Here is a 25,948-nt window from a genome sequence, read left to right as displayed (position 1 = left end):
GCTCAGACAACTTGAGAGACAGTTTATCATTTTGGAGCTGCAGAACCCTTATCTGGTCCGCCAGTTTTAGGGTTTTGTCATCCACCAGAGTAACATGTTCCTCCATTGAATCTACCTTAGTGTTGAGCTTTAAGTATCTTTCTTCAGCATTGAAGAGCTTAGCCTTAAGATCAGCAATGTCTTATGTCACTTTGGTTAAAAGGTCCAGCATCTTGTCATCTCTCTTCTCAGCCTAGTCATCCCCTTCCTGTCTCTTGGCAGGTTGGGCCACTTCAGCTGTAGGTGGATCAGTCATCATTTCAGAGGAGTCTCAGTATCCCAGAGCACAGCCTTCAAGCTGCCATCCCTGGTGCTGACAGTTCTAGGATGCAGTTGTTCCTGATCTATGAATAACTTGGAGCAAGTAGGGCATTTTCACTTCATCTATCCAACGCTCCTTCCTAAACAAGCATCATTTGATCTCTTTTTGTATGAGAATTAACTCAAAAACTACATGTTTTTAAAATATGCTGCTACACATCCAATAAGTGGAGCAAAACCTTTGTGTACATTATTTCTAGTGGGTTACAGGCAAAGCCTTTTCCATCCACCTATGCAACCACAAAAGGCAGGTGATCAAGGGAAGCACAGAGAATTACTGTGAGAGCAAAGCAACATCTTGGAAAATGCACCCCCTGGTTTGCTTGATGTCAAACCGTCCACGGGCACAATATGCAGAGCACATGCCAAAGGGCATGTAACACAAACTCAGCATAGCCTCAATTGTTCGAGCAAACAAATAGCAGGTAAACCAAAATAATTAAAATAATGTATGCAAAGTCGGCATCAATGTCTTTCTTTCTTACACGTATACTCTATTTTTGCTTCAGTTTACATAAGTACATTTACAGAAAATAGCACCTAATAAGTCCTGCATGGACTCTTTATACCTAAAGAAGTACCCCTTAACACAGCACAACACATTGTGTTCCTATTGATCGATATGCAGCATTGGCTTCTTATCCACCAATCGCGTCACTGGTGATGCATTTATGTTAGGTAGCCAATAATTTGATAAATTACGCATATTGCCTGCTGTTTACCTGGTAGACTAATAATATATGTTATTAAAATGTACCGCCGGGAGATCCAGTCCTAGTACCTTGTATCTCGGGTTTCTGTCACCTGAGAGCGATTCTACATCTTCTCAGAGTGGCAGGTGGCAATATGAGCACCCATGTGAGGCACAGGGATTTGAGTTTGGTTTCCAGGCCGTCGGGGGTTTAGTAGCATGACTCTCTGCTCACTTCTTTGCCTCAACTTTAAGGACAGAATTGGGTTGCTGAGTTGACAAATACTGGTGCAACATGAAAAAGGAAATGCGCAACACATGGTGTTAATTCAATAAAAAAGTTACACAGGGGAAACCATTCCAAAGCAAAACTCAGTCCATGAATAATCCAATGTGATCAGCCCACTGAAAGTCCTATTTAACTTTGCCGTTGGTTGATTTCCCAAATCGCCAATCCTTGGCTGCGCCATCCCCTACCCAAAGACATGCTTGGCAATAGAAAAGGAATATGCCGTAGATGTGCCTTGCCTATGCTCCATCAATAGCATTGCTGTGGCTGGAACCAACTGTAAGTAACACATGAAAACAAATACAGCCATACTGATTGAAATGTGACATACAAAAGCAAAACATTTTAATATTTATTTTTGTCGGGAAAGCATACTTACAGTGAGTGCATGATGAAGAAACCTCAGTGGCAATGTCAAACCAACAAGTATCTGAACTGTATAATGGCTTAATGGAAGGTGTTAATCCAACTCCGCTTTACTCTTCATTCGCTCAGGCAGTTAACTCTGGCCCCCAGGTTCTTACCGTCTGGTGATGCCCATGGAACGGGTACATTACGCCACATTAATACCTTCCAGTTAGCAAAATCGCCTTGTACAAACATCATTATTTCAAAGTCTCTCATAAGAAACCAGACTAGCCTACAAAATAACATGGCATTAAAATATCGCAACAAAGGATAGGAATCCGGACACATTTAAAAAGGCATGGCATCCCAATAATGTCCTCATTTCTTGAATGAAACCAAGCAAAAATAACAAGGTTAGACTTGCAACATATATTAAATTATCATTAAAATGTAGTCGCGTTATTTCAGTTGAAACATTTGATGAATGTTCAACTGGTACAAAATATTACATGCTTTAATTTTTGTTTCAAGTATACATCTAGAACAATCCACACTCACAAATTCAACACAAACAAAATACAAGCATATCAAGTATGTTTACTGGATAACACATTGGCCAATTTTATATCTAAATCATTAAAGTTCAACCCCTTCCATGCTATATTTGATCCGGTCGGAGCCGCAGCATTGCATTTTTTAACCCCTTTTTTTCCTCCCTTCCTCATTCCCTTCCACCTCCTGCCTCCATCCCGCCCCCCCCGCCTGATTGGCCTATATGCCCCTCCTAGGATAGCCCCCTGCCTGTTGCAGCCCCTTGCGGCTAATGGCCCCAAGGCTAAGGGCAGCTCCTCAGAAGCAGCCGCAGATGGTGTCTGGCGGTGTCAGACAGGGAAGCATGAAGCATGCAGCTGTCAACCTGCTGCTCCCAACAAGGTAGGTGCATTGAAGTTAGGGGGGGGAGGGGCAGCAATTCACTGCAGTCCAATAAACTGCCCCATCCCTCCATTTATTCCTTTTCACCTACCGCACCACCCTTTGCACCTCAGTTAATTGTATTTGTTTAGGTAGCCCCCCACATTTCCCTAGGAAAGTCGCATTAAATTGCCACTGTTATGACTAGGCCTTTTTCTCTCTTTCCATGAAAGTCGTATCTGGGTGTTTTTTTGCATTGTGCTGTGTTTATACCTTGGCCTTTTTCTCTCTTTTTATGATAGCCGTATCTTGGTTGTTTTTTGCATTGTGTTGTGTTTACAACTTGCCCTTTTCCCCTCTTTTTAGGAAAGTCTTATCTGGGTGGTTATTTTGCATTGTGCTGTATTTACAACTTGGTCTTTTCCCCTCCTTTTCGGAAAGTTGTATCTGGATCGATTTTATCATTGTGCTGTGTTTACAACTTGGCCTTTTTCCATATTTTTAAGAATGTCGAAATGTGTCCCATTATACTCTCTCCCCCACTCTCTAGGTTCCCACCCCGCTGGAGGTACCGTTGTATGGCTCCTGTCTGCCCCTCCTGTTTGCTCCCTACTGTGTGACCCCTGCTGCCCCTGTGCTTTCTACATGCTGTGTCTCTCCCTCCCCTGTTGCTCCCTCCTCCTACTCACCTCCTTGCACCCTCTATGGTGCTTTCCGTCTCTCCCATCATCTGTAACTGCTACTCTATCTCCTATCCTACCCCTCTCACTAAGTCTGGAATTAAGAAGTTCAAGAGGGACAACCCAGGCTTCCCTATTGCTGATACCTACATCAGTGCTTCCTCGAGGCAAACACTCACCAACATCCTCTTTGTCGTTCCCTCACCAGACCTATGGACCCCTCATATGGTCTCGTCTCGCTCTCCTATCTCTTCCTCTCCCAAAATGGTGGCCCTCAGTGGGATGTCCTCTTGGCCTCCTTCCAATCCCCAAAGACCATCATTAATGTCTATCTGAATGGCACCATCTTGGTCCAGGGCCCTCAAGCTAATCTTCTTTTCAATAGGCGCCTGCCACGTCTTATCAACTTCCTTCCTTCCTTCTCCTGATACTCCTACTAGCACCTCTTTGGCTGCTCTACCACCCCCTGCCTCGGCTGCCCCTCTGGCACCTCCCTCCTCCAAATGTGGCAACCTGCTCCACATCACTATTCGCTCTGCTGTCAAACACTCCTCTGACATCTGCCACCTCCTCAAAGAGCTTGACCTGGATGTCCTTGCTCTCACTGAGACATGGCTCACTGCAAGCTTTGTCACGAGTTTCAACACTTTCCTCCCTGTTGGCTTCAAGATCCTCTCCAAACCCAGAACCAACCGACCAGGAGGTGGAGTAGCTCTGATCTTTCCGGAGTGGGTCCCTACTTCTGTCATTCCAATGAAGGGCTACTTCTCATTTGAATGCCTGGTCTGCAGGCTCTCTATCTCTCCGGGCCTCTCCCTGACTATGGCCACCATCTACAGGCCTCCTGGCCAGGTTGCCCTCTCCCTCTCAGAGTGGGCAGACCTCTCCTCCTTTCTCCTTGCCACTACCTCTGAACCTCATCTCCTTGGAGACCTCACCATCCATCTGAATGCTTCTAATCCCTCCTCTGGGCTCTTCCACAACCTTTGCGACACACTCTCTTTTTCCATTCTTCCCTCCGGTCCGACACACTGCTGGACACACCTTGGATGGTCTCATCTCCTCAGACATCCCCCTCTCGAACCCTGTCACCACTCCTCTCTCCTGGACTGACCACTTTCTACTTTGCTCTCACCTGAAACTCTCTGTCCCTCGCGCAAAGCCCACAACAGCAATGCCACCTTCCTTCTCGGTCATTCGGCCCATGAAGCGTGTGTCAGCGGATGCCTTTGACTCTACTTTCTCTGCTCCTCCTACTCCTGCAGCTGACTCACATTCTGACACAGTCCTCTCTAACCTGCATCTTTTCATCTCCAAGGCTCTGGACATCCTTGCCCATGTCATGATAATCCGGCTGAAGCCTACCTACAAGTGCAACTCGTGGTATGACTCTAACCTCGCTGCCCTAAAACGCAAGTGCAGGGGGGCTGAAAGGAAGTGGAGGGCTTCAGGCACACCCGCTGACAAACTGGCCTACCGCCTGCTCCAAAGGCATTACAGACTCTCTGTCCTGGCCAATAAGAGAGTCCACATCCAAGTCTGTGTCTCTGCAGCCTCTGACAACATGGCCAAACTCTTTAAAATCTGCAAGGAGCTGGTCAATCCATCTTCTGTCTCTACCTCTCCTGTCCTTGCTCTCATCGCCCCCCCCTCTCTACCTCTCCTAGCCCCCTTCTGGCCGCTTCTCCCTCTCGTCATTTCTCTTTGATAACACTTGACAATGTTTCTAGACAAGTCCGATCTATGAAAGTGTCATCCAAACAGGTGCTCCCCTGCTCCTCCAAAACCATTAAGGACCACATTGACACCCTCGCTCCAGCCTTAGCCAATTTCTGCAATCACTCTTTTGCCACTAGATCCTTCCCCTCTCTCCTCAAGCACTCCCTTGTGCACCCCCACATCCCTAAAAAATCCTTCTGCCGACCCTTCCTGTCCATCAAACTATTGCCCGATCCCTATCACTCCTTTCCCGGGCAAACGCCTGGAAAAGCTGTCCATCTCCCAGCTTACTCTCCACACTCAATCTGATGGTTGTCTTCATGACCTTCAGTCTGGCTTCAAAGCAGCCGGAGGCACGGAAACTGCTTTCCCGAACACCTGTGAAGTGTATCCAGTTACATTTTTGAAAACACATTTTCGAAATGCTATTTTGTCGAAACAAAATTGCTGAAAAAAACATTTCTGAATGGTTTTATTTTATGTTTTATTTTTGTTTCGATAGTAAAAGAAAAGTGTCAATAAAAAAAATGGGAGGTTTGGGAAGAACCCCCCATTTAAAAAATAAAATTAAAAAACATTCAAAAACATTTTTTTTCAGCATTTTGGTGTGGAAAAAATGGCATTTCGAAAATGTGACGTTCGAAAATGTCACTATAAACCCCCGTGAAGATCTGCTCTTTGATCTTGATTCCAGCCTTCCTTCTGTTCTCATCCTCCTGGACCTTTCCTCTTCTTTTGAAACGGTCAATCACGTAATCCTGATCAATCGACTCTGCGAGAACCTGGGCATCAAAGGTCAGGCCCTGGAGTGGTTGACCTTCTTCCTCCTGGACCTCCCAGGTCCAACCTGGGTCCTTTCTCTCCACCACCTCTCCACATGCGGTGTTCCCCAGGGATCTAACCTCTCTCTGTGGCTCTTCAATGTCTACTTGGCCCCTTTGGCCCACCTGATCTCTAGTCTCCTCTAACTTTGTGTTATGTGGATGACACTCCTCTCTTTCAATCTCCCCTCTGCCTCCTCTCCCACTCATTCCTGACTGTCTATTCACGATTCAGGGTTGATGTACCTCCAACGATCTCTGCCTTAATGCCAGCAAGACAGAGATCTTTCTCATTGGGACCCCTGCTCTTGCTTTCCCTCTCTCACTCTGGCCGCCCTCCTTGGGATCTCTTCCTGTGAGGCAAGAAACCTTGGAGTCATCTTCGATTTCACTTCTCTCCTCACATTATGGACCTTGCCAAGAAGACCCACTTCCAGCTGCACCGCCTCAGACGAGAGACACAAGTGGCTGAATAATAGATATTGAAAAGCATTGGAACACCTCAGGAAACTGAACAAGAAGGTGAAGAAAAGGGAGGCAGAGAAAGTGCTTGGCCCCTGTAAGTCACAAAGGAGGTAAACCAGGCCAGCAGAGGCCCAGACAGACCGGCCAGGACCAGGCGGGACAGCAGGATGGAGTGATCTACTGTGGCAAATGCTGCTGATAGATTTAGCAGTATCAGGGCTCCCACTCCTCTGTCATCTACAAGCCTGGCCATATCATCCATGGCTGACACCAAGATGCTCTCAGTGCCATGGCCAGGACGAAATCCTGACTGAAGGGGATCAAGGAACACTGAAGTCTTCAGAAAAGAAGACAGAAGAGGAGAGGCCAACGCTTTCAGCAGTTTCATGAAAAAAGGTAGAATAGAGATAGGACGAGAATTAGCTGGAAGGGATCCAAAGAGGGTTTTTTCAGCAAAGGAATGATGGTGGCTTGTTTTAGCTCTATTGGAATATGTTCCGACTGGCAGGACAGGTTAATGGCTTGGGTAACCCAGGTCCTAAAGCCCAGGGAGATGTCCATCAGGACAGGTAGCGGAATAGGGTCAGAAGGGGCTGCAGATTTGAGTCGCTTCACCGTGTTGATGATGACCTCCAGAGAGAATAAAGATGAAAAGGACCATTTAGAGGGGGGATCGGACACGGCTGCAGCCTGGGCTGCTAGCTGAATATTGTCCCGAATAGCATAAATCTTCATCATGAAGTATTTAGATACGGAATCACAGAGTTCCTGAGTGGGGATGACTGACGCTGTGATATCCGTGGCAAATGAGAGATTTTACTACAAAGAGTAATTCCCTAGGCTGATTTAGCACATTGCCAATTTTATGGGAAAAGGAGGCCCATTTGCCTTCCTGAATTATGGCATGGTAGTGGCTTGCACACTGCCTGTAGGCCATTCGTTCAGTAGCCCATGGAGCAGCGCCATTTACGCTCAGCCTGTTTAAGGCTGAAGTGCACGGCCTTAAGCTCAGCAGAGAACTAGGGCTTGGAGGGCCACCTCTGCAGTTCAATGAGCTTAAGAGAGTATACAGTGTTTATATCGAATTTTGTATATTGAATTCCCATATATCAAATTTTGTAAATTGAAAACATTTATAGTTAATGCATTTAGGGGTGCAGTAAAGGGTTAAATATTCATGGGAAATTGCCGTGGTGGATTTTTAGGGGTTGGAAACAAGGGCCTGGGGGTGAAAGCCCCACAAAAAATGAAAAAGAAAATAAAAGTGCATTCACTATAAAAGTTATCAATATAAAATATTTGAGATATGTGCATTCAATATAAAATATTTCGATATAAAGACATGTAACCCTTAAGAGGGGTCACCAGATTGTCTGCCTTCTTGAGAGATTGAGTCAAAAGGGAGAAGTCAACCACAGTGACTGAGGTACACTTGGTGTTAACTAGGGATAATACAGCGTCATGGTCAGCAGATCGCCAATTACATCACATGGCTACCAGGGGAGGGATCTTAGGGGGTGGGCCAGGGAGCGTAAGCAGGAACGGTACTAACTAGTGGTCAGACCACAGGACTGGCTCCAAAGTAGAGACACATAACTGGGAGTCCCTGGCGAACGAAAGGTCCAGAGTATTCCCCAGCACGTGTGTCAGCTCCATAACAAGTTGGTGGAGACCAAGGTCAAAGAGACCATCACAAAATTGGGTCAGAATAGGAGCCCGAGGTGAATTGAATGTAATATTAAGATCACCCAAAACGACAAGATAAGAAAATGTAACCTAAAGTTCTGGAACTAGGTCCAGAAATGAATTGAGAAACCCTGAGGGTGGCCCTGGTGGTCTATATACGATTAAAAAGTGGAGATCAAGCATGAGACCATTACGGTAAGCCGTACATAGCCATTGGTTTGGAGATATTTGAAGGCAATTTGGGGCAAGATAAGATTCAATGACATTATAGAAGCACAGAACCTGCCCATATGGTAAGTACATTGACATAAATGCAAGAGTGGGAATATAATTTTAAAATGGGTGTTCGAGTGATAGGAAATTTGAAGTGTATGGTTTGAAATGGGCTTCATATAACTTCTAGTTCACATTCATTTACTGAGTAGAGGACATTATTGGTTTAGGAATTACGTAATGTAACCCTGTGTGCGTGTCTGCCTGCCTCCGTGTGTGCCTTTTCCAGATTCCCATAGAAAGTCATTGGCACATTCCTTCTGTATTCATGACCTTACATTACAAAATCATATATGTACCCCAATTCTTGATTGAAATAATTTGAAAGAGACTTATGCCGGCTTTTATCGAATATTAAAACAACATTGCCCTTGGAGTGTCCTTGGACTTGTCTACATTTTGAATTGGTATGCTTCTATTTAAGGGATAAAGGTTAATCTTGTGATTGACTGAGTGGCATAATTTGTAAACTGCACCCTGCAAAGTAACTTTCCTCGTGTTGCTAGTGCTCTGATCAAGGAAGGGCCAATTCACTTGGTTTTATGTTTGCATATTGTGTAATGTAGGCGATAATGAATGTATGCAATTACAGTGAAATGACTTTATAAAGATGTGTTTTTTTTAAAAAAAGAGAGCACCTAACATAAGTAAATGAAACACCTAAATTTTAGTCATGTGTTTCAACTTTTTCAAATGGAAAAAGAGCTAGAAGCCAACTTTCTCGTGTAGTGTTTTCATAGCTTAATAAGTGAAAATACAAACTTACTTTTGAATTTTGACTTCATTTGTTACGAAAGCCATGTTGGGAGTAGGGGAGGTGCTTACTTCATTAAAAGGCTATGGAACGCTACAGCGCCGAATTGCATGAAGGCAGCGAACATGAATGTACATGCTCAAGTCATGATTTATCAAAAAGGGCACCTGGTTAATGCTTTACTCTGCCCAGGTGGGTAACATGGTAAGAAGAACAAAATTGAGCAAGGACATAAGTGTCTCACTGCTGAGTGCTTAGATGAACACAATCCTCAGAGATAGCCACCTGTAGGTGGTGGAGTTTATACTAAGATGAATAGTTGTAACAAATATTTTTATGAGACGATTCAGTGAGCTGCAACAGGGTTTTAATTACATTGCAGCGGGTGTTTTCAATACACGTAATCATAAGCAAAAGATACATCAGCCGGTGTACATTTTTGAGGTTAATTGACCAGTTAGTCGGGTACAAATGCTGGATATTTGTGGTCTCAATCAGTTGCTTCTACGTCTACTAGGGTGCCCTTGGGAAGGAAACCAGCAGACTTAGTGATGTGATAGCATATGAGTAATACGAGTAATCAGAACAATGTAAGGTTGAACAACAACAACACATAACAATACAGAAGGTCAACACAAAAGTGTTTCGGCCAGGAAGTGAGCTTAAGTGAGCTCTGGTGGGACGGCCTTCATCAGGACAAGATGATTCCAAAGGCGGAGGTATCCTAAGGGGTCGGGTCTGGGGAACGCAGTGGCTTGGAAGAAAACAGTGTCCAAATACACTGTTTAGAATTTACAAGGTCTTTTGATCCTATAGGAACCCCGATGTAGGGTGTTTCAACAGGTTGGCGTCGGGTGACGCTGTGTCAATCCGCCAAGGGATGACTCGAGGTAGGAGACTGGATGTCTGCAGCGGAGTGTCTGTAGACGAACACGAGACCCGTGGATGGTGCACCGTGTCGGGTCTCGTGTTCATCTACAGACACTCCGCTGCAGACATCCAGTCTCCTACCTTGAGTCATCCCTTGGTGGATTGACACAGCGTCACCCGACGCCAACCTGTTGAAACACCCTACATCGGGGTTCCTACAGGATCAAAAGACCTTGTAAATTCTAAACAGTGTATTTGGACACTGCTTTCTTCCAAGCCACTGCGCTCCCCAGACCCGACCCCTTAAGATACCTCCGCCTTTGGAATCATCTTGTCCTGATGAAGACCGTGCCACCAGAGCTCACTTAAGCTCACTTCCTGGCCGAAACACTGTTGTGTTGACCTTCTGTATTGTTATGTGTTGTTGTTGTTCAACCTTACATTGTTCTGATTACTCGTATTACTCATATGCTATCACATCACTAAGTCTGCTGGTTTCCTTCCCAAGGACACCCTAGTAGACGTAGAAGCAACTGATTGAGACAACAAATATCCAGCATTTGTACCCGACTAACTGGTCAATTAACCTCAAAAATGTACACCGGCTGAAGTATCTTTTGCTTATGATTATGTGTATTGAAAACACCCGCTGCAATCTAATTAAAACCCTGTTGCAGCTCACTGAATCGTCTCATCAAAATATTTGTTACAACTATTCATCTTAGTATAAACTCCACGACCTACAGGTGGCAATCTCTGAGGATTGTGTTCATCTAAGCACTCAGCAGTGAGACACTTATGTCCTTGCTCAATTTTGTTCTTCTTACCATTCTCAAGTCATGGCATGCGAACACTCTCTTCTTTGCACACCCGTGCTCGCAAGCAATACGAGCGCTAGGCAGTCCCTCTCCCATGTGCAGACTTTACAGATCCAAGATGCAGACCAGGCTTAAGATCACTCCATCCATGGAACAGGATTGGCAGAGATGAAGACTCTAGGGTCCCGGAGAGCTGCGCATTATGGAAGCGTAACCAATCCAACAAACACCTCCTCAAGATGGCGACATCTGAAACCTGTTGAGTAAAGGGAGGGGGTTGTCCCTGGGATTGGGGGCAGGCCCTTATAATAAGAGGAGTAGTCATTCCAAAGAGGTTTGGGTGAATGGAGGAGAGAGCATGTGGAGCAAGAGCAGGAAGCTAGCAGAGAGAAGAAAGACTGGCTGGAGATGAGCAGGTCGGAGAGAAGAGGAGGTAACGGAGAGGAGAGAGGAGAAACATCATGAGTTTGAGAAAGGAGGAGGTAGGTAAGGCAAGGAAGGGCCTCGGGTGTTGCAGAGGAGAAGGTATGTGAGAAAAGTAGAGTTGAATAAAAGGAACACCAGGACTTGGTGGAAGGAGGAGATGGATGAGAAGAGGGGAGTAAAGGGGGAACACCAAGTGCTGGAAGGAGTGAGGAGGAGAAGACCATGAATTGGAACGAGGAGGAGGAAGACATTGAGAGGAAAAGAGAGGCAGGGGAAGGAGGATGAGGCTGCAGAGAGCAGAGGACAAACATCAGGGGGTAAATGGAGGTGGAGAGGGAAAGAGGACATGTTGATGTCCAAGGGAGTCAAGCTTCTAGTGTGGAAAGAGACGAACCTTGTAACCGACCTGCAGGAACCACGGACGGGGCAACTGCTTGGACACTGAGTAGTTGGCACCATGGCAGTACACATCTACTTAATGTTATTAGGCTGAATCCCATTTGAATCCATCCCTTTACGTAATCATTTGTTGTAAGACAGCACATAGCTCTCCTCCCCCTTCCATTACGTAAGAAGAACTGAAGGTTGTCACTGGGGGCATGTGCAGGAGTGATGAACTGTGGCAAAATATGACTTTGCCTAAGGGTGCAGCAATGCTTGCACTGTCCCCGAGCAGATTATTTAGAAAGGGGGGGTTGAAATTTAGCTGTGGTTCATATGTCAAATTCCCATTGGGTTTTGGCCTTTAAGTCTGTGGGGAACCGTAGACGGAGTCATAGTTGGGGAATACCACATTGAAAACATACAATCATAAAAGTTTAATTAATACGGACAGAGATGTAAAACCAATGGGAATAGAATTATAGAGAAATTGTATTTGGGGAAGTTCTTGGTAAGGAGATTAAGCACAGAAACCACAGAATGCTTAAAAGGTTCAAGAAGAGCCTGGAACATCATCAGGCTGAGTAACACCTGGGAAAAGATGGGAACTGACAGCAGATAGAATAAGTAGCACCCTGATACCAAGATAAAACCTATAAAAAGGACTTGTGACACTGAAACAAGGAGGCTGAGAGGAAACCTCTTGGAAATTAGAGAAAAGCGCACCTGAAAGGTTTAATAATGTGGGCTGATTATCTTTATATTTTTTAGTTTATCATGTAACAATAAAGGCGTGATGTCTTGTACTTGGGGCGCATGCAGCATTCTTATTTATACGTGTAAATGTGTTCTACTTTTACTGCAGGAACCTGATTGGGAGGGTGTTTCGCCTAACCGCCAAGTGCACCAGATTGGCGGAGTTGCGCATCTTGTATTTACAGAAGAACTAAGTGTTTGTGTACCTTTTTCTTTAGACAACCGCACATACCATTTCTTGGCAGAAGATGAGCAAGAATGCACTGCGTAAGTAAAGATTCTTGAAGAAAGTGTCTTGCAATCTTTTACTGAATGCAGTGAAAGTTAGAATTAACATATACAATGTGATATTGTGCTGTAAACAGACTATTTTCTTCTAAGGTCATAAAGGACGTGTTGCAAAGGATTGCCTGGCATAGATGTTTCTGCCCCACACCTCGTTCTGAATCGACACTGGGCTCTCTGGCGAGGCAGGGCATAGTATTTGCCAGATTGGTTTTTGGAAATGCTCCTTCAAAATGATTAAATGTGTTCCTGTTTTGAAAAACTAAATCTAAAGACATCTTGGTGACCATATTCTTTGGATGTGCACCATAGTTCTTTCCCTAATGATTGGTTTTTAAAAGATGGAGTAAAATGATGCACATTTTGTAATGCTAAAACTGTATTTTCTTTATAGAGCACTATGTCACTCACTATTTGAAGTCAAGTTACAGTTCCAATTAGAAGACATTTCCTTGATCATATCTCACAGTGGTCTGTGGACCCTGTGTGCTTATTGAGTGAATTTACACTGCACCCATCAACACACAGTCACCACAGTATTTGAGGGCTCTGGACTAGTCCAATATTATAAACAGTTGCAGCATCATGATGGCAGCAAGAGGCTCAACCTATCTGATAACTGTATAGCCAAAGCTAAAGCTTTGCTTTCCTCCAAGACACCAAAAGTGAAGGTTTTGAAATGTTGACAGGGGCTAATCATCCTGTACGCTGAAGCCAGGAGAAATACATGTTTTCTCTTTTAACAGCCAGTGTTTTCGATCACCAGTTATTACGTCTCTATGCTAGTCGGAGCCGGTGCCTACGAGTGGTTAAAATCTATGAAGTCCCATTTTGGTTCTCTGTGAAAAGTAAGACATGGATTCTGACTTCTGTTTCCCCAATCCCACACCTTCAAGTAATTTCCGTGCACTTTTACCTGATGTCATGAAACCGTTATAAATGCAACTCTTGCAAGTTCTTAACCATGTGAACTGCAGGGGGCGAGTTCCTTAGTTTACATACTCGACCTATGCGAAATGCACTCAATCCATGGTGTAGAGAGAAGGAGAGAGTGGAGTCGAAGGTGACCCCAAGGTTCTTAGCCTCACAGGTAGGAGCAGGAAGGGGGCCCAGGTTGGGCGGCCACAGTGCGAGAGGAAAGGAGGGAGTAGGTGTCCCAATGAGGAGGATCTCAGGGTTACTGGCATTAAGGCAGGGATCACTGGTGGCTCACCACTCCTGAATTGCGGACAGGCAGACTGGAATGAAAGAGGGAGTAGAGGCGGCCGAGGGGAGCCTGAAAGAGAGCTGGGCGTCATCCGCATAGAACTGAAAGTTGGAGCAGAGAGCAGCGATGCAGTGGGAAAGAATTGCCAGGTTCTGGTTGAACAACCAGGGAGAAAGGTTAGACGCCTGGGGAACACCACAGGTAGAGCGAGGGATAGAAGAGGGGGAGGACCCCAGCTGGACCTGAGAAGGTCTATCACAGAAAAAGGATGTCAGCCATGCCAGGGCCTGATCAGTGAAACCCAGGTTATCACGGAGGCGATTGAGCAGGATGGCATGGTTGACCGTATCAAAAGCAGAAGAAAGATTGAGTAGAACTGGGACAGAAGGAAGGTTAGAGTGAAAGTTAAAGAGCAGGTCTTCACAGATGTTCAGGAGAGCAGTTTCCGTGTGTGTGGCCGTGCTAAAGCCAGACTGGTGGTCATGGCGACAACCAACAGATTCAGTGTGCAGATTATGATGGGAGATGACCAGCTTTTCCAGGTGTTTGCCCAGGAAAGCAGTGATGGAGATTAGGCGATAGTTAGCCAGAGAGGAAGGATCGGCAGAGGGCTTCTTTATGAGGGGATGCAAAAGGGAGAGCTTAAGGGGTCAGGGGAAGGTTCCAGTGGCAAAAGAATGATTGCAGAAATTGGCTAAGGCTGGAGCAATGTTGATGTGGTCCTTGATGGTTCTGGATGAACATAGAAGAACCTGTTTTGAAAAGACCTTTATAGATCAGACATATGAGAGATAGAGACTGCAGCAGGATTGACCAGCTCCTTACAGACTTTGAAGAGTTCGGCCGAGTTGTTAGATGCCACAGAGACGCAGGTTTTGATGTGTGCTCTCTTCTTGGCGAGGACAGAGAGTCTGTACTGCCCTTGGAGCAGGCGGCAGGCCAGTTTTTTAGAGGGTGCATCTGTTGCCCTCCACTTCCTCTCAGTCACCCTGCACTTGTGTTTGAGGGTGAAGAGGTTGGAGTCATACCATGAGTTGCACTTTGATTTGACTTAAGGCGGATCCTTATGATAGGGGCAAGTACATCAAGAGTGTGAGAGATAGAAAGATGAAGGTTAGATAGAGCTGTGACAGGATGTGAATCAGCCAAAGGTGCAGGAGGAGGCAGGAAAGTAGTGTGAAAGCCTCAACTGACGCACACTTCATGGGTCGAATGACCAAGAAGTTAGGTGGCAGTGCTGGAGTCGGCTTGGCCTGAGGGGTAGAGAGAGATGGGAGGAAAGGAGAAAGTGATCACTCCAGGAGAGAGAGGAGTGGTGAGAAGGTTGGAGAGGGAGAGGTCTGAGAAGATCAGAACATCCAGAGAGAGACAGAGACAGAGACAGAGAGACCCACCCCAGACCTGCATAAGGACATCAAGCATCCACGTGGATGTGAAGATCTCCAAGGAGAATAGGTTGAGAGGTAGAGGCAAGGAGGGAGCAGGAGAGGTCCTCCCACTCAGAGAGGAAGGATGCGACCTGGCCATGTGGCAGGTAGATAGTGGCCACAGTGAGAGAAGGGCCAGGAGAGAGAGAGCCTGCAGACCATGCATTCAAAGGAGTAGTAGTCCTGCATAGGAATGATAGAAGCATGGATTCACTTGGGGTCCCTTCCTCAAGACTTCAGCATAGCGATTAATGTATGTTCCAAACCTTCAAACCTCAACTTAACTCTGGGTCAACCTGACCCTCCTTCTGGTTTGTGTCACCCGCTCATTTGCAGTGCTTCTCCTTGAATGGTTTCGCAATGTCTTTATCTTTCACAATATAGAGCACAGTTGTTAGACCACACGGTCCACCCATCACAGGTTGTGCAACCATGACCCCCTTGGCTCCTCAGCCAACAGAGTTTCTTCAGCATTCCCGCCTGTGTACAGATTTACCGTCACTTGGATTTTCTCTTTTGGCCTCTGGGCTTTATGTGCAGTTTTATGCTCTTCTGGCTTTTCTCTTATTAGCCCCCTGGCTTTGTCACATTGTATTACTCAACACCTGTCAGTCTTTGGCCTTACCACATTGCACCAGTTCATAAGATTCACTTTGGGGTGGTCTGGTTCATGCCCCACCTTTAGTTGCACTCCTTTACACTTTCTCTTTTCCCCATAGGTTGCTTCTATATGGGCATTTCCCTTTTGAGCTTTCATTAGTTATTTGAAAGTTGTATTTCAGTTCAGTATTCAACATGTTTTCAAGTTTTCAATCAATTCGGTGTTCAATATCTGTAGCTTTAGCACCGTTTTAAACTTTAATTCAGTTCGGGATTCAATATGCGCAGTTTAGTGCTATTTTAAACTTCCATTCATATCAGTATTCAATATATTTATATATCTCATCTCAGTTCGAGGCTTTCGCTCATACGGCGGTCCATTGTTCATGTGCAGCCTGCCTGGAATGCTACAGCATCAGAGTGGCTTTCCCAACACTCACCCGTCTTCGGCGTCTGGCTCTGGTGGCTCTTGCTGTTTCCTTTGACTTGCCAGACTGACGCTCCAAACTCAGCGAGCCCCGCTCACATGCTGCTTGGAAGTCTGCATATGCTGGCAACTTTGTTGCTTGTGAGTGGACATGGCAGCGTCCTCTCTCCCTCTTGCTTGTTTGCAGTCACAGCTGCTCACTCTCCATCACAGAGGCTTCCCCACCTCAGGGATGTCGGCCGGCATCCTGGCTCCTCTTCGGGGCCCACCAAAGCTGCCTCCTATCGGGAAGGGTCCCCTGGTCTCTTCTGCACATGCCTGACTGTTTCTCACTTCTCTACTCCATTGGTCTTCCTTTATACACCTGTAGCCCCTTGACAGGATGTAGGTATGGAGGGCTATTGTAGGCTTGCCTGGCCATAGTTAAAGGGACATGCCTGGCACTCACAGTACTCTGCAGGTATCTTCCTCGTCCCAGTACTAAAGTGGTGAAATGACGGTTTAGTGTTCATTACTCCTATTCGCCTCTTCCTAGTGCCAGTACACTCAGATGTCAAATGAGGGGGACTGCTTTGTAGTAGCCAACAAAGGTCAGGGGAGGGTTAGGTTAGTCCTCATTAGGAAAAGGGCGATACAATGGGCCTCATTACGAGTCCGGCGGTAACCGCGGCGGTAAAACCGCCTGGTTACCGCCAGACTCGTATTACCATTCCGCCTCCGTGATTCCCGGAATTATCGGGGCATTACAACCCCGGTTTTCCGGGAATCACGGAGGCGGAATGGTGTTAATCCCCATTCCCATTGAGTCCTATGGGACTCGATGGGAATGGGGATCATGGAAACACCGGCAGCATCTCGTAATGCTGCCGGTGTTTCCTCGGCCGCCTGCAGGCGGGCGGTGTTAAACCCGCCAGGTCAGACCTGGCGGGAACATCACCTCCCGCCTGCAGGAGTCGGGATCAGGCGGTCCGGAAACAACGGTGGCGGCGGGTTTACCGCCACCGTTATTTCCGGACCGCCTGAGTTATAATGAGGCCCAATGTCTCACCTGTGGGCACCTCACTCCCAATCCCCAAGGACCCTCCACCCAAGTGATCCTCCCTCGCTTCTTCAACCCCAGGGTCAGGTTTCCAAGAGTGATGGCCTTTCCTTGATCACTTGAGAAGAGGATCACAGGGGAGTAGAAGTGAGAATATTCTCAGGCTTCTACAGACCCCAGCAAAAGGGAACTGAGCAAACAAGGAGAACTTCCTTGTTGCATTGATAACCTGAAGCACAGTGATCAACAAAGAAGGTTTTGGGACTTTGCTAAACACAAACCAGAATGGCAGAGTGCACATCAAGCTGAAAACTGTGAGCAAGAACTGTACAAAGCAGTACCAGGAGAGGGAGTAATTCTCCTCTTACCAAACTAGGAGTTGTGATAAAGACACTATGGGAAGAGGGCCATTCCCCCTGGCCTTGTTGTGAACTGTGCCAAGCAATACCAGGAGAAGGGAGTCATTCTCCTGGTCCTGAACCACGGGTTATGCTAAAGATGCCAGGAGTAGAGAGAGTAATTCCCCTTGGCCTTGTTGTGAACTGTGCCAAGCATTACCAGAGGAAGGGAGGTATTCTATTGGTCTGAACTGAGAGTAGTGCTCGAGACACCAATCATTCCCCTGGTTTTATTGGAAACTGTATAGATCTACACCAGGAAAAGGGAGCCATTCTTCTGAATGTGTAATTGTATAAAGGCTGTGTTAAAAACCACAAGCCAGGGGGAGGGAGTAATTCCCCCTGGAATTTATGTTGCAAGAGAACATATTTTTGGACACCATCCGAGAAGCAGGAGAAGGGAGCCATTCTCCCAAAGAAGGAACTTTCTATTAGTTTATTCTTTAGTTGTAGCGTGAGGGATAGAAGTAAGTTCTGACACAGGACAGTGGAGATTAGTTTAACAGACATTCTGATGGATCCTTTAGTATTAGTTTTGAGGCATGGAAACCGCTCTTGGAAGACAGGACTAGTGAGGACCCTTTTTATTCACAAATAAATATCTATAACTACCACCATGCCACATTTGTGTCGGCTTCCTTCTTCGACACCCTTACAGGTGTTTCAGGATCTCATGGCCATTATGGAGAGTAATCCTCGATGTTGTTTCTTATTGAAGTTGGGGACTAGGACTGGTGCAGCATTGCCGGATCTTCGTGTTCTGTAGGAGTGTAGGGCAGGAACTATCAGCTGCACCTCTTCAGAGGTATTCTTCCTTTCCTCACTTTCCCCCAGAAGCTCACTGTCTCCAGAGCTCTGGTCCCCTCAGGGCTGGACTAATGCAACATCCTCTTTCTAAATCTGCCTGCTTCTACTCTCCGCCCTCTGCAACTCATACAGAACAGGACTGTGAGACTTGTCCTTGGCCTCCAGCCCAGGGATCGTATCTCTTCAGCTCTGAAATCTCTTCACTGGCTCCCCGTGGCTGCAAGAATCAAGTTCAAGACAGTCTGCATCATCCACAAGGCTTTCTAGGGGCATGGGACCACACTACCTCCAACTCTCTCATCCTAAACATCTCCCTTCTCGAGCTCTCAGTTCATCCACCTCCAACTCTCTGGGGGTCATTCGCTTTTGCAAGCAGAGATTTGGGGGCAGATCTCTATCTTCAGCTGGAGCCTTCCTCTGGAACACCCTCCCTGCCTCTCTCAAACTTGAGCAGAACCACCTCTGGTTCTGGAAGCAACTCAAGACCTTCCTCTTCGCTCCCGCTTTCTCTCTTCCTCTCCCCTGCTGTAACCCCTCTGCTCCACGCATTGGTCACCTGGCCACCCTCTGAACTTGGGCCCAGGTCCTTGCATGTCCAGTTGCACCTCGCACTGCCTCTTGGCTCCCCCAGCACTTGTGGTCTGTATCTGTAACCCTACAGTCCCTTCTCTCTGCACTTAAGAGCCACACATGGGCTGCATTTTCTGATTTACCTGCACTCAGCCACCCGCTGGCTGCAATTTTGATTACCTACACTTCTCCCCCTCTGCTCCCCGGCACTTCTCCCCTTCCACTTCCCTGCACTTGTGCGATCTGAATGACACAAGGTCTAGTAAGATCGTTGTTTTGTCCTCCCTCTGTTTCCTCCTCTTTGTCTTGTCGCGCCTAGAAATACTTGTGTACAGGCGCATTATAAATGCCATATATCATAACCCAAAGACCTGATGCACTACAAATAGGGCCTCAAGACCCATTTTGTTTGAACTGTGTTACTCTGAACTTGGGGAATGGAAACCTAAGGAGTTTGTGGAACTATTTGAACTTGAACAAGGTAAACCTTGAGATTATTTGTGGAACTTTCTTGAATTGAGAAGTTAATAGCTGGACGAAGCTCAGAACGTTATGTTGAACATAATTTCTTCGATTATTGACATCCCTACATGTTGTTTAGCTTTAGTTGTGAGGGAAAGCATAGGTTTTGAATGCTGAATTTTAAGTTGAATTCTCTGGCTCAGACTTTCCTTAGTTTTGTTCAGGTAGGGAAATTACACCTTAGCATAGGGTAAGTTAGGCCTTCTACCATCCTGACATTTGATTTAATAAACCATTTTATTGTGAACTTAGAATCTGCTGTCTGTGTCTTGCTTTATGGTGCCTTTACAGGTCCCAGACCCTTCTCAGGTGGTCAGTGGTTCTCCCTTTACCACTGTGATGAGGAAGATTTCCTATAATGCACCCAGTACCTGCTTTCGGGTCTCAGACCTTTCTCTTGTTATAACAAGTAGCGCACTGAGGCGAGAGAGATCTTTGTGAACCAGCCTCCCTTCTACTCTCGCATCCTCTCCAGCTCTCCCGTACCTCACGTTACTTGTGTGGAATAGTGGTACGCCTCCGAGACTAGTTGAGTCTGCAGTTTTTCTCTCTGGCTCTGTTGGTTCACTGCTGTTGCTCCGTTGGCTGTGCGGTACTTCTCCCGTCTATTCCACAGCTGCGTTCTCTTGCTCGGTCTTCTACCTGGATTTGCTCCTACAGAACCTGTTGAGGATTACCACAGCACTTCACCGGCATCCTCTTCCCTCTGGTCATTCGGCAGCACCTGGATATCTCGCTCTGGTTCGCCTCTACTCCTGCTGCCAGATCCGGCAGGGTTTGACACGGTCACGCTTGTCACGGCTGGGTTTGACACATTTGGTAGTCTTTTATTCCTTTTTATACATCGGATCCAGTTCCTCCCATGCGAATTGTAACAGTGCTTTGTCTCTGTTAACAACTTAATCCTCATGACTCCTCAAGGTCACCTCATACCAGTACTAGCACAGTCAATGACATTCATGTCTCCTGTGGTCTTCCCCAACTTAGTACTTTTGGCTTTGTCTCCTATGTTACAACAATACATAGGTTTACTTTCCATAAAGTTGTTCTGAATAGTGGGGAGGGCTCAGGAATGTTGGGGGGAGACACCATTCAAAAGCTGTACCCCAGGCGATCGTCCTTGGTCCTCAGAGGGGGATGTCCCTCCTCATGTGGTCCTCCCGCATTAAACCACCCCTAGGAGGACTATTGGGTAGCGTCCGCACCTCCCAGCCTCATGGGAAAGTGCTCCCACTTGGGGAGAAGTGACAACACCTTGTGAATCGTCACACACCCTACCTTCATACCGCAGTCTGGAAGTGAACCAACTGACTTTCAGGAAACAGGTCAAAACATGCCTTTTGAACTAACCAACCTGGAAAAAACAACAATCAATGAAGAGCTATGCAACAGATGTCCTCCATATCACAGCACCATGCTGAGTAATCGTATAAGGGTTACAGCTAGGTGTGAATAAGGGATGTTTAGGATAAATAATACTACAATAAAATATTCCCTTTAAACGTTGAATTAAAATCCTACTTGGAATCTTAATTCCTGTATATCAAGTTATGCAAACCACTGTAAACTACCATTCATGGGATATCCGGTAGGTCTATGGATTCCTGCTGCATGAAAGTTGACTGCACCTCAATCTCTCAAAGAAATTTACATCCAAGATCTAGGAATTGAGAAAACACTAACTTATACCCATCCTCCCAGCCTCTCCTTCCTGCAACTAACTTCTCGCTATTACAATCTTACAGCTTTACACCTCATGCACTCCCATCACACAACCCACCAAGTCTAGTTACTTAAGAAACTCATACCCTTTCTATCGTCCATCAACAACCACTTCAATCAATGTTTCACAACTAGGGGCCTGCTGTTTTGGCTAACTTGCACCTGTATATACTCACACCAAAAAATACTGACACACAGTTAACCATTATTTCTGACCTGCACTCCTCAACACCACAGGTTTTCCACCATCTGCCTTCCTGCTTTCCTCTTTCTTCTTCTCCTCTCCATCATTTCCCTCCATCTTCCTTCCCTGCCTCCTCCTTCCCCGGTTCTGTCTTCTTCTCCTTGTTTCTCTCCTCCTTTTCCTCATTTGCATCCGCCTTCTCCGCCACCTTCTCTTCCCCCTTTTCCGTTTCCTCCTCCTTCTCATTTTTCCTTGCACTGTCCCTCTCCTGGTATCCCTGGTTTATGTCATCATTTGTGGGTGGTTTGGGGAATTGGTAAACACTGCCATCAAGCCAATAGTCACAGCCGATCCATGGATATTTAATGTGGAATCTCCCATGGATCAGCCTCTGAACTGCCGGGAATGTGGTTGAAGCCCATGATCTGTTCTGAAATGGGTTATTCTACAAACTCTGCCTAAATGCCCATGAACTGGGTGCCAAAACTGCTGCAGCACATTGTAAGCATACCCTTGTGACCATATAACAAAGTAGGTGGAGAAGAGACCAGATCCATGGGGGTTGAGGGATTGGCAAGGGGCACTTGGTACAACACAAGTCCAGCACTATCCCATATACAGAAATCTCATACTGAAATAAAGCCGACAGCCGGAGTTCCTGTGGGGCCATCGCTCAACCATGTGAATAGAGCCATCATTCAATAACAAACTGCTACCAGTGCATGTGTCATACTACACTTTTTAGATGAGGCAGATGACTTTCACAATGGGATCACCCAAACACAAATTCAAAGTGCCCTGGCAATAATCGCTGCTGAAAAGCAGTTCCCACTTCACGTTTCCTATTCTTGAAAAAATCCTAATAACACCAGTAGCTGAGAAAATATAAAATGTTAACCGTAACATGCAAAATCATTTGACAGTGCCCCAACCTATGATAAAGATGGGGCACCTGTATAAACCAAACAGTGTGTGTCAGGGAGGCTGTGTGGGAGGCACAAATGCTGGATGCCAGAAGAATAGACTCTTTTATTCACAGCAGCATCAAGTAACAAAGCACAGTCAACAAAGGAAAACAAAATGTCCTTGTGATAAACGACTTTTCTTACACTAGGGTGATAACTCCTCTCTTCCGAGGGATGTTGCGGGTCCTTGATGACTAACTATTTGTGGGCTTTCCATGGTCCTGTATCAGACTATCTGGTGCTGATAGTTTTTAGACAGTTTGTTGCAAATCCCTGCTTACATAATTTGAATTCTGGTCCTTGGTCCGCTCCTTGGACAGTTGGACAGTGCCCCCAAGGTCTCGTGTTCCAGCTGCAGGTACACTCTGAACTTTTCTAGGGGTTCTAATTGGAGTCTGGCCACACCAATTTTCCTCTCTATGCCCCAACCTCGCTCCTCATCCTCAATGTCCACTAAAGAGTACTTTATCCTTTTGTTACTCTTGCTACTTCTTCTCTGACCTCTCCCTACCTGGGTCTTTTAACTCCAACCAACTCTTCTGCCTGCCTTGGACCAACCCAGCTTCCTCTTATCGTCCTGTACATTTTATGTTCCTCTCCTAACGTTACTACCATCGTATCTGTCGCCAACTTCTCCTTATCACAGTTGCTTCACCTGCTTGATGTCAATACCTCCTCCGGTCTCCTCCTCCTCCCCTTCTCGCCGCTAACACATGATGGTCCTCCTTGCTAGTCTCTGTAGTGCTCTCCAAAGGTCTCCAACCACCTATCACAACCACCTCCTGCTCCAACAACCCACACTGAGTGGGTGGTTTGGCTTTTATAGTACTCTGGACGCACCCCCTGAACTAGACTTTGGGTAAGGGACTTCGCCTTGGTTTTCAGATCAATTGTAGCCTATAATTGGCTGGTGGTCACAGCTTCACTTCACCCTAAATAGTTTAGTAGGGGTGGGACCAAGACTTTGAGCATCATCACAAGTTGGGTGGTAACACCAGCGCTAATAGCGCTGGCGCTATCTGCCCTACCGCCAAACCCACCGGCGCTATTAGCGCGGGATCACGGGTTTGGCGGATTTGGAAATCCCCATTCCCCATTGTGCCCATTCGGGAATGCCCCATTCCCCATTGGGCTCAAAGGGGAAATTTCGCGCTCATACCGCAGGCGGATTTCCCGCCGGCGGTATGAGCGCGAATTTCCGGCAGATTTCCCCCCAGCTCAGAGCTGGGGAGAAATCCGCTGAAGCCCTGATTTGTCGGAACCTTAAATCCGGCGGTAACAGCGCTACCACCATATTTAAGGGTTACCGCCAAACTCGTGATGAGGCCCTTTATCAGGCCCATCCTCTGTTGGATTTCATCTCCTGTGTCAAAACAGTCCCAATACATGTGCAGGAAAGGACTTAGTTATTTACTGTGCTTTTGTATATTTATTGTGCATTTGTAAGGCGCTTATACATCAAGAAATTGTGTTTCATAGCACCCATAGGGCAAAAGGGGAGGGAACAGTGGACAAAAGGCAAATAGAATAACACAGATGAACAATAAATAGGCAGTCCTACTAGGCCTCGTGAGCATTCAGAGCGTGCAAGTGCAGAGAGAGAGAGAGAGAAGGGAAGGGGGTAAGTGCTTGGCTTCCACAGAGGGGGAAGTGCTAGGGAGTCAGTTGCAGGCAACTGGTAAGTGCCTGGCAGAGATCACTTGGAAGAGTGGTCACCTACCAATACAATAAGTGTAGGCCTGTGGGACAACACAGGCCAGTGTGTGCTGTAAGGAGCGTATGGTGGCAACAGTAAAGACATACACAACTGATCACAGTTGAAGGGTGTTTATTAAACTGTATAATGTGTTGGATAAACACCTAATCTAAACCTAAATCTAAGATGGGAGCAAGCTACGACCATCAAATAGTAATAATGCAGCCCTAGTGGTGTCTTGGTCAAACAAAAAGGGCCTATATTAAAACAAACTATTGCCAATCCTTACCGCTATGCTCCAAAATAGTGTGGGATAATGTTCACACAAAAAGAAAGAAGTGTTCACCAAATTATAAGTCAGGATGGTATGGCTGGGGTCTCCATTTCCCCACTTTTTTAGCACAGGACAAGGCGGGACTCTTGAACACAGCACACTCCTGGGTTTCTCCAGCATGCGCTCACAGTTCGTTTCCAGAATATCAGGACCTTCTATGGCAAATCTCTTTCATACAAAGTCCCTTCCCCTAGCTTTCCCTTGGCATCCCTCCGTCGGGTTCACTCTTGCCACAGTTCACACGACAGTACTTTTAGACCCCTTAGGTTCTACCCTTTACCGAATTTCGGATCTCACCCCCCCAGTCAGGCTTTCCTTAAAGCCCCCAGCAAGGCTTCGCACAGTTCTATTAATAATACAATGTTCTCGGGTGTGTTACTGGTTACCCGGATTCATAGGTATCCCTCAATCGGGGTCACATTTGCCCCTGCAACACAGACCACCGTGTTTTCTCAAAGTGCAAAGACTTCAGATGGTACAAGGGATTTTGCTCGACCCTCGTAGGACCACTTTGACACCTCACGGCGGCCTCCCCTAAGGACTCTTGGTTCTCGTAGTTTTAACAAGACAAAACAAAAAGGCTCCAGTCAGAAGGGAGTCAAAAGTTGTGACTGAGCTGGCATTGAACCACGTCTTGATAAGAACAAGGATATTGAGGTCAAGATGTACGAGGGAGGAGGCAGATGTCAGTAGAGGGTTTGAAAGCAGAGTGAGCATTAAGCATGGCTAGATGAAGCAGGTCTCTGGCTTTAAAGGTTTTCCGAGGAGGGGTACACCAGGAGGAGGAAAAGGGACAGAGAGAGTGGAAGAAAAGGTAGCAAGCACAAGTAGGAAGTTGATGAGGGATGGCAAGTGCCGGTCAAAGCGGAGGAGGTTGGGTTGAGGACCCTGAGCCATGATAGTGCCATTCCGATAGACATTAATGATACACCTGAATTATGAGAAGCCTGCCAAGGTACACCCCCAAACTCAAAATATTGAGAAAAAAGAAAGTTAAGCTAGAAATACTATGGAAAACGGAACCATCTGTTGATAACAAAACTAACCTTACAAATATATCCTCCTTATATAAAAAGGAGATAATTCGCACCAAGAAAGAAGCCTACAATGTTAGGATAAATCAGGCAGGATCCTGCACCAAAGAACTATTTAATATACTAAAGGAATTAGAAAATCCTATTCCACCTACAGATAACTGCACGAAAGATAAACCCTGGTGCACCAGTCTCCAGAACGCCTTTGCCAATAAAATTACAGGGCTCCAAACCAAAATAGAGGATAAACGTCAGCAATTTACCAACAATAAACCTACCAACCTAAGCTCACTACCGCCTCCTGACACCAACATAGGCTTCACATTTAAAAAGGTAACTATACCGATAGTACAAAAAATTATAGCCTCCATCAAACCATCTAATTGGAAAGGGGACAGCTGCCCTGCCCAGATCATAAAAGACGCAGCCAGAGATCTATCCCCTTTCATCACAAAACTAATCAACCTGTCTTTCTCTACTAA

General features: G+C 46.1%; 1 protein-coding gene across 1 annotated transcript in view; it reads left to right on the top strand.

Annotated features, from left to right (window-relative positions):
- The window catches only part of LOC138581134 (arf-GAP with SH3 domain, ANK repeat and PH domain-containing protein 1-like), a 1,625,721-nt gene that overhangs the window by 872,160 nt on the left and 727,613 nt on the right, over positions 1–25,948 (top strand). Inside the window, exon 14 of the mRNA XM_069652230.1 lies at positions 12,468–12,516. Within this exon, the coding sequence (XP_069508331.1) occupies positions 12,468–12,516 (49 nt within the window). The remainder of the gene's footprint in view (positions 1–12,467; positions 12,517–25,948) is intronic.

The sequence above is a fragment of the Ambystoma mexicanum genome, chromosome 3p, assembly GCF_040938575.1.
Source record: "Ambystoma mexicanum isolate Mex_15411 chromosome 3p, UKY_AmexF1_1, whole genome shotgun sequence".
Lineage (NCBI taxonomy): Eukaryota > Metazoa > Chordata > Amphibia > Caudata > Ambystomatidae > Ambystoma > Ambystoma mexicanum.
This window is presented reverse-complemented; position numbering and strand designations above follow the sequence as displayed.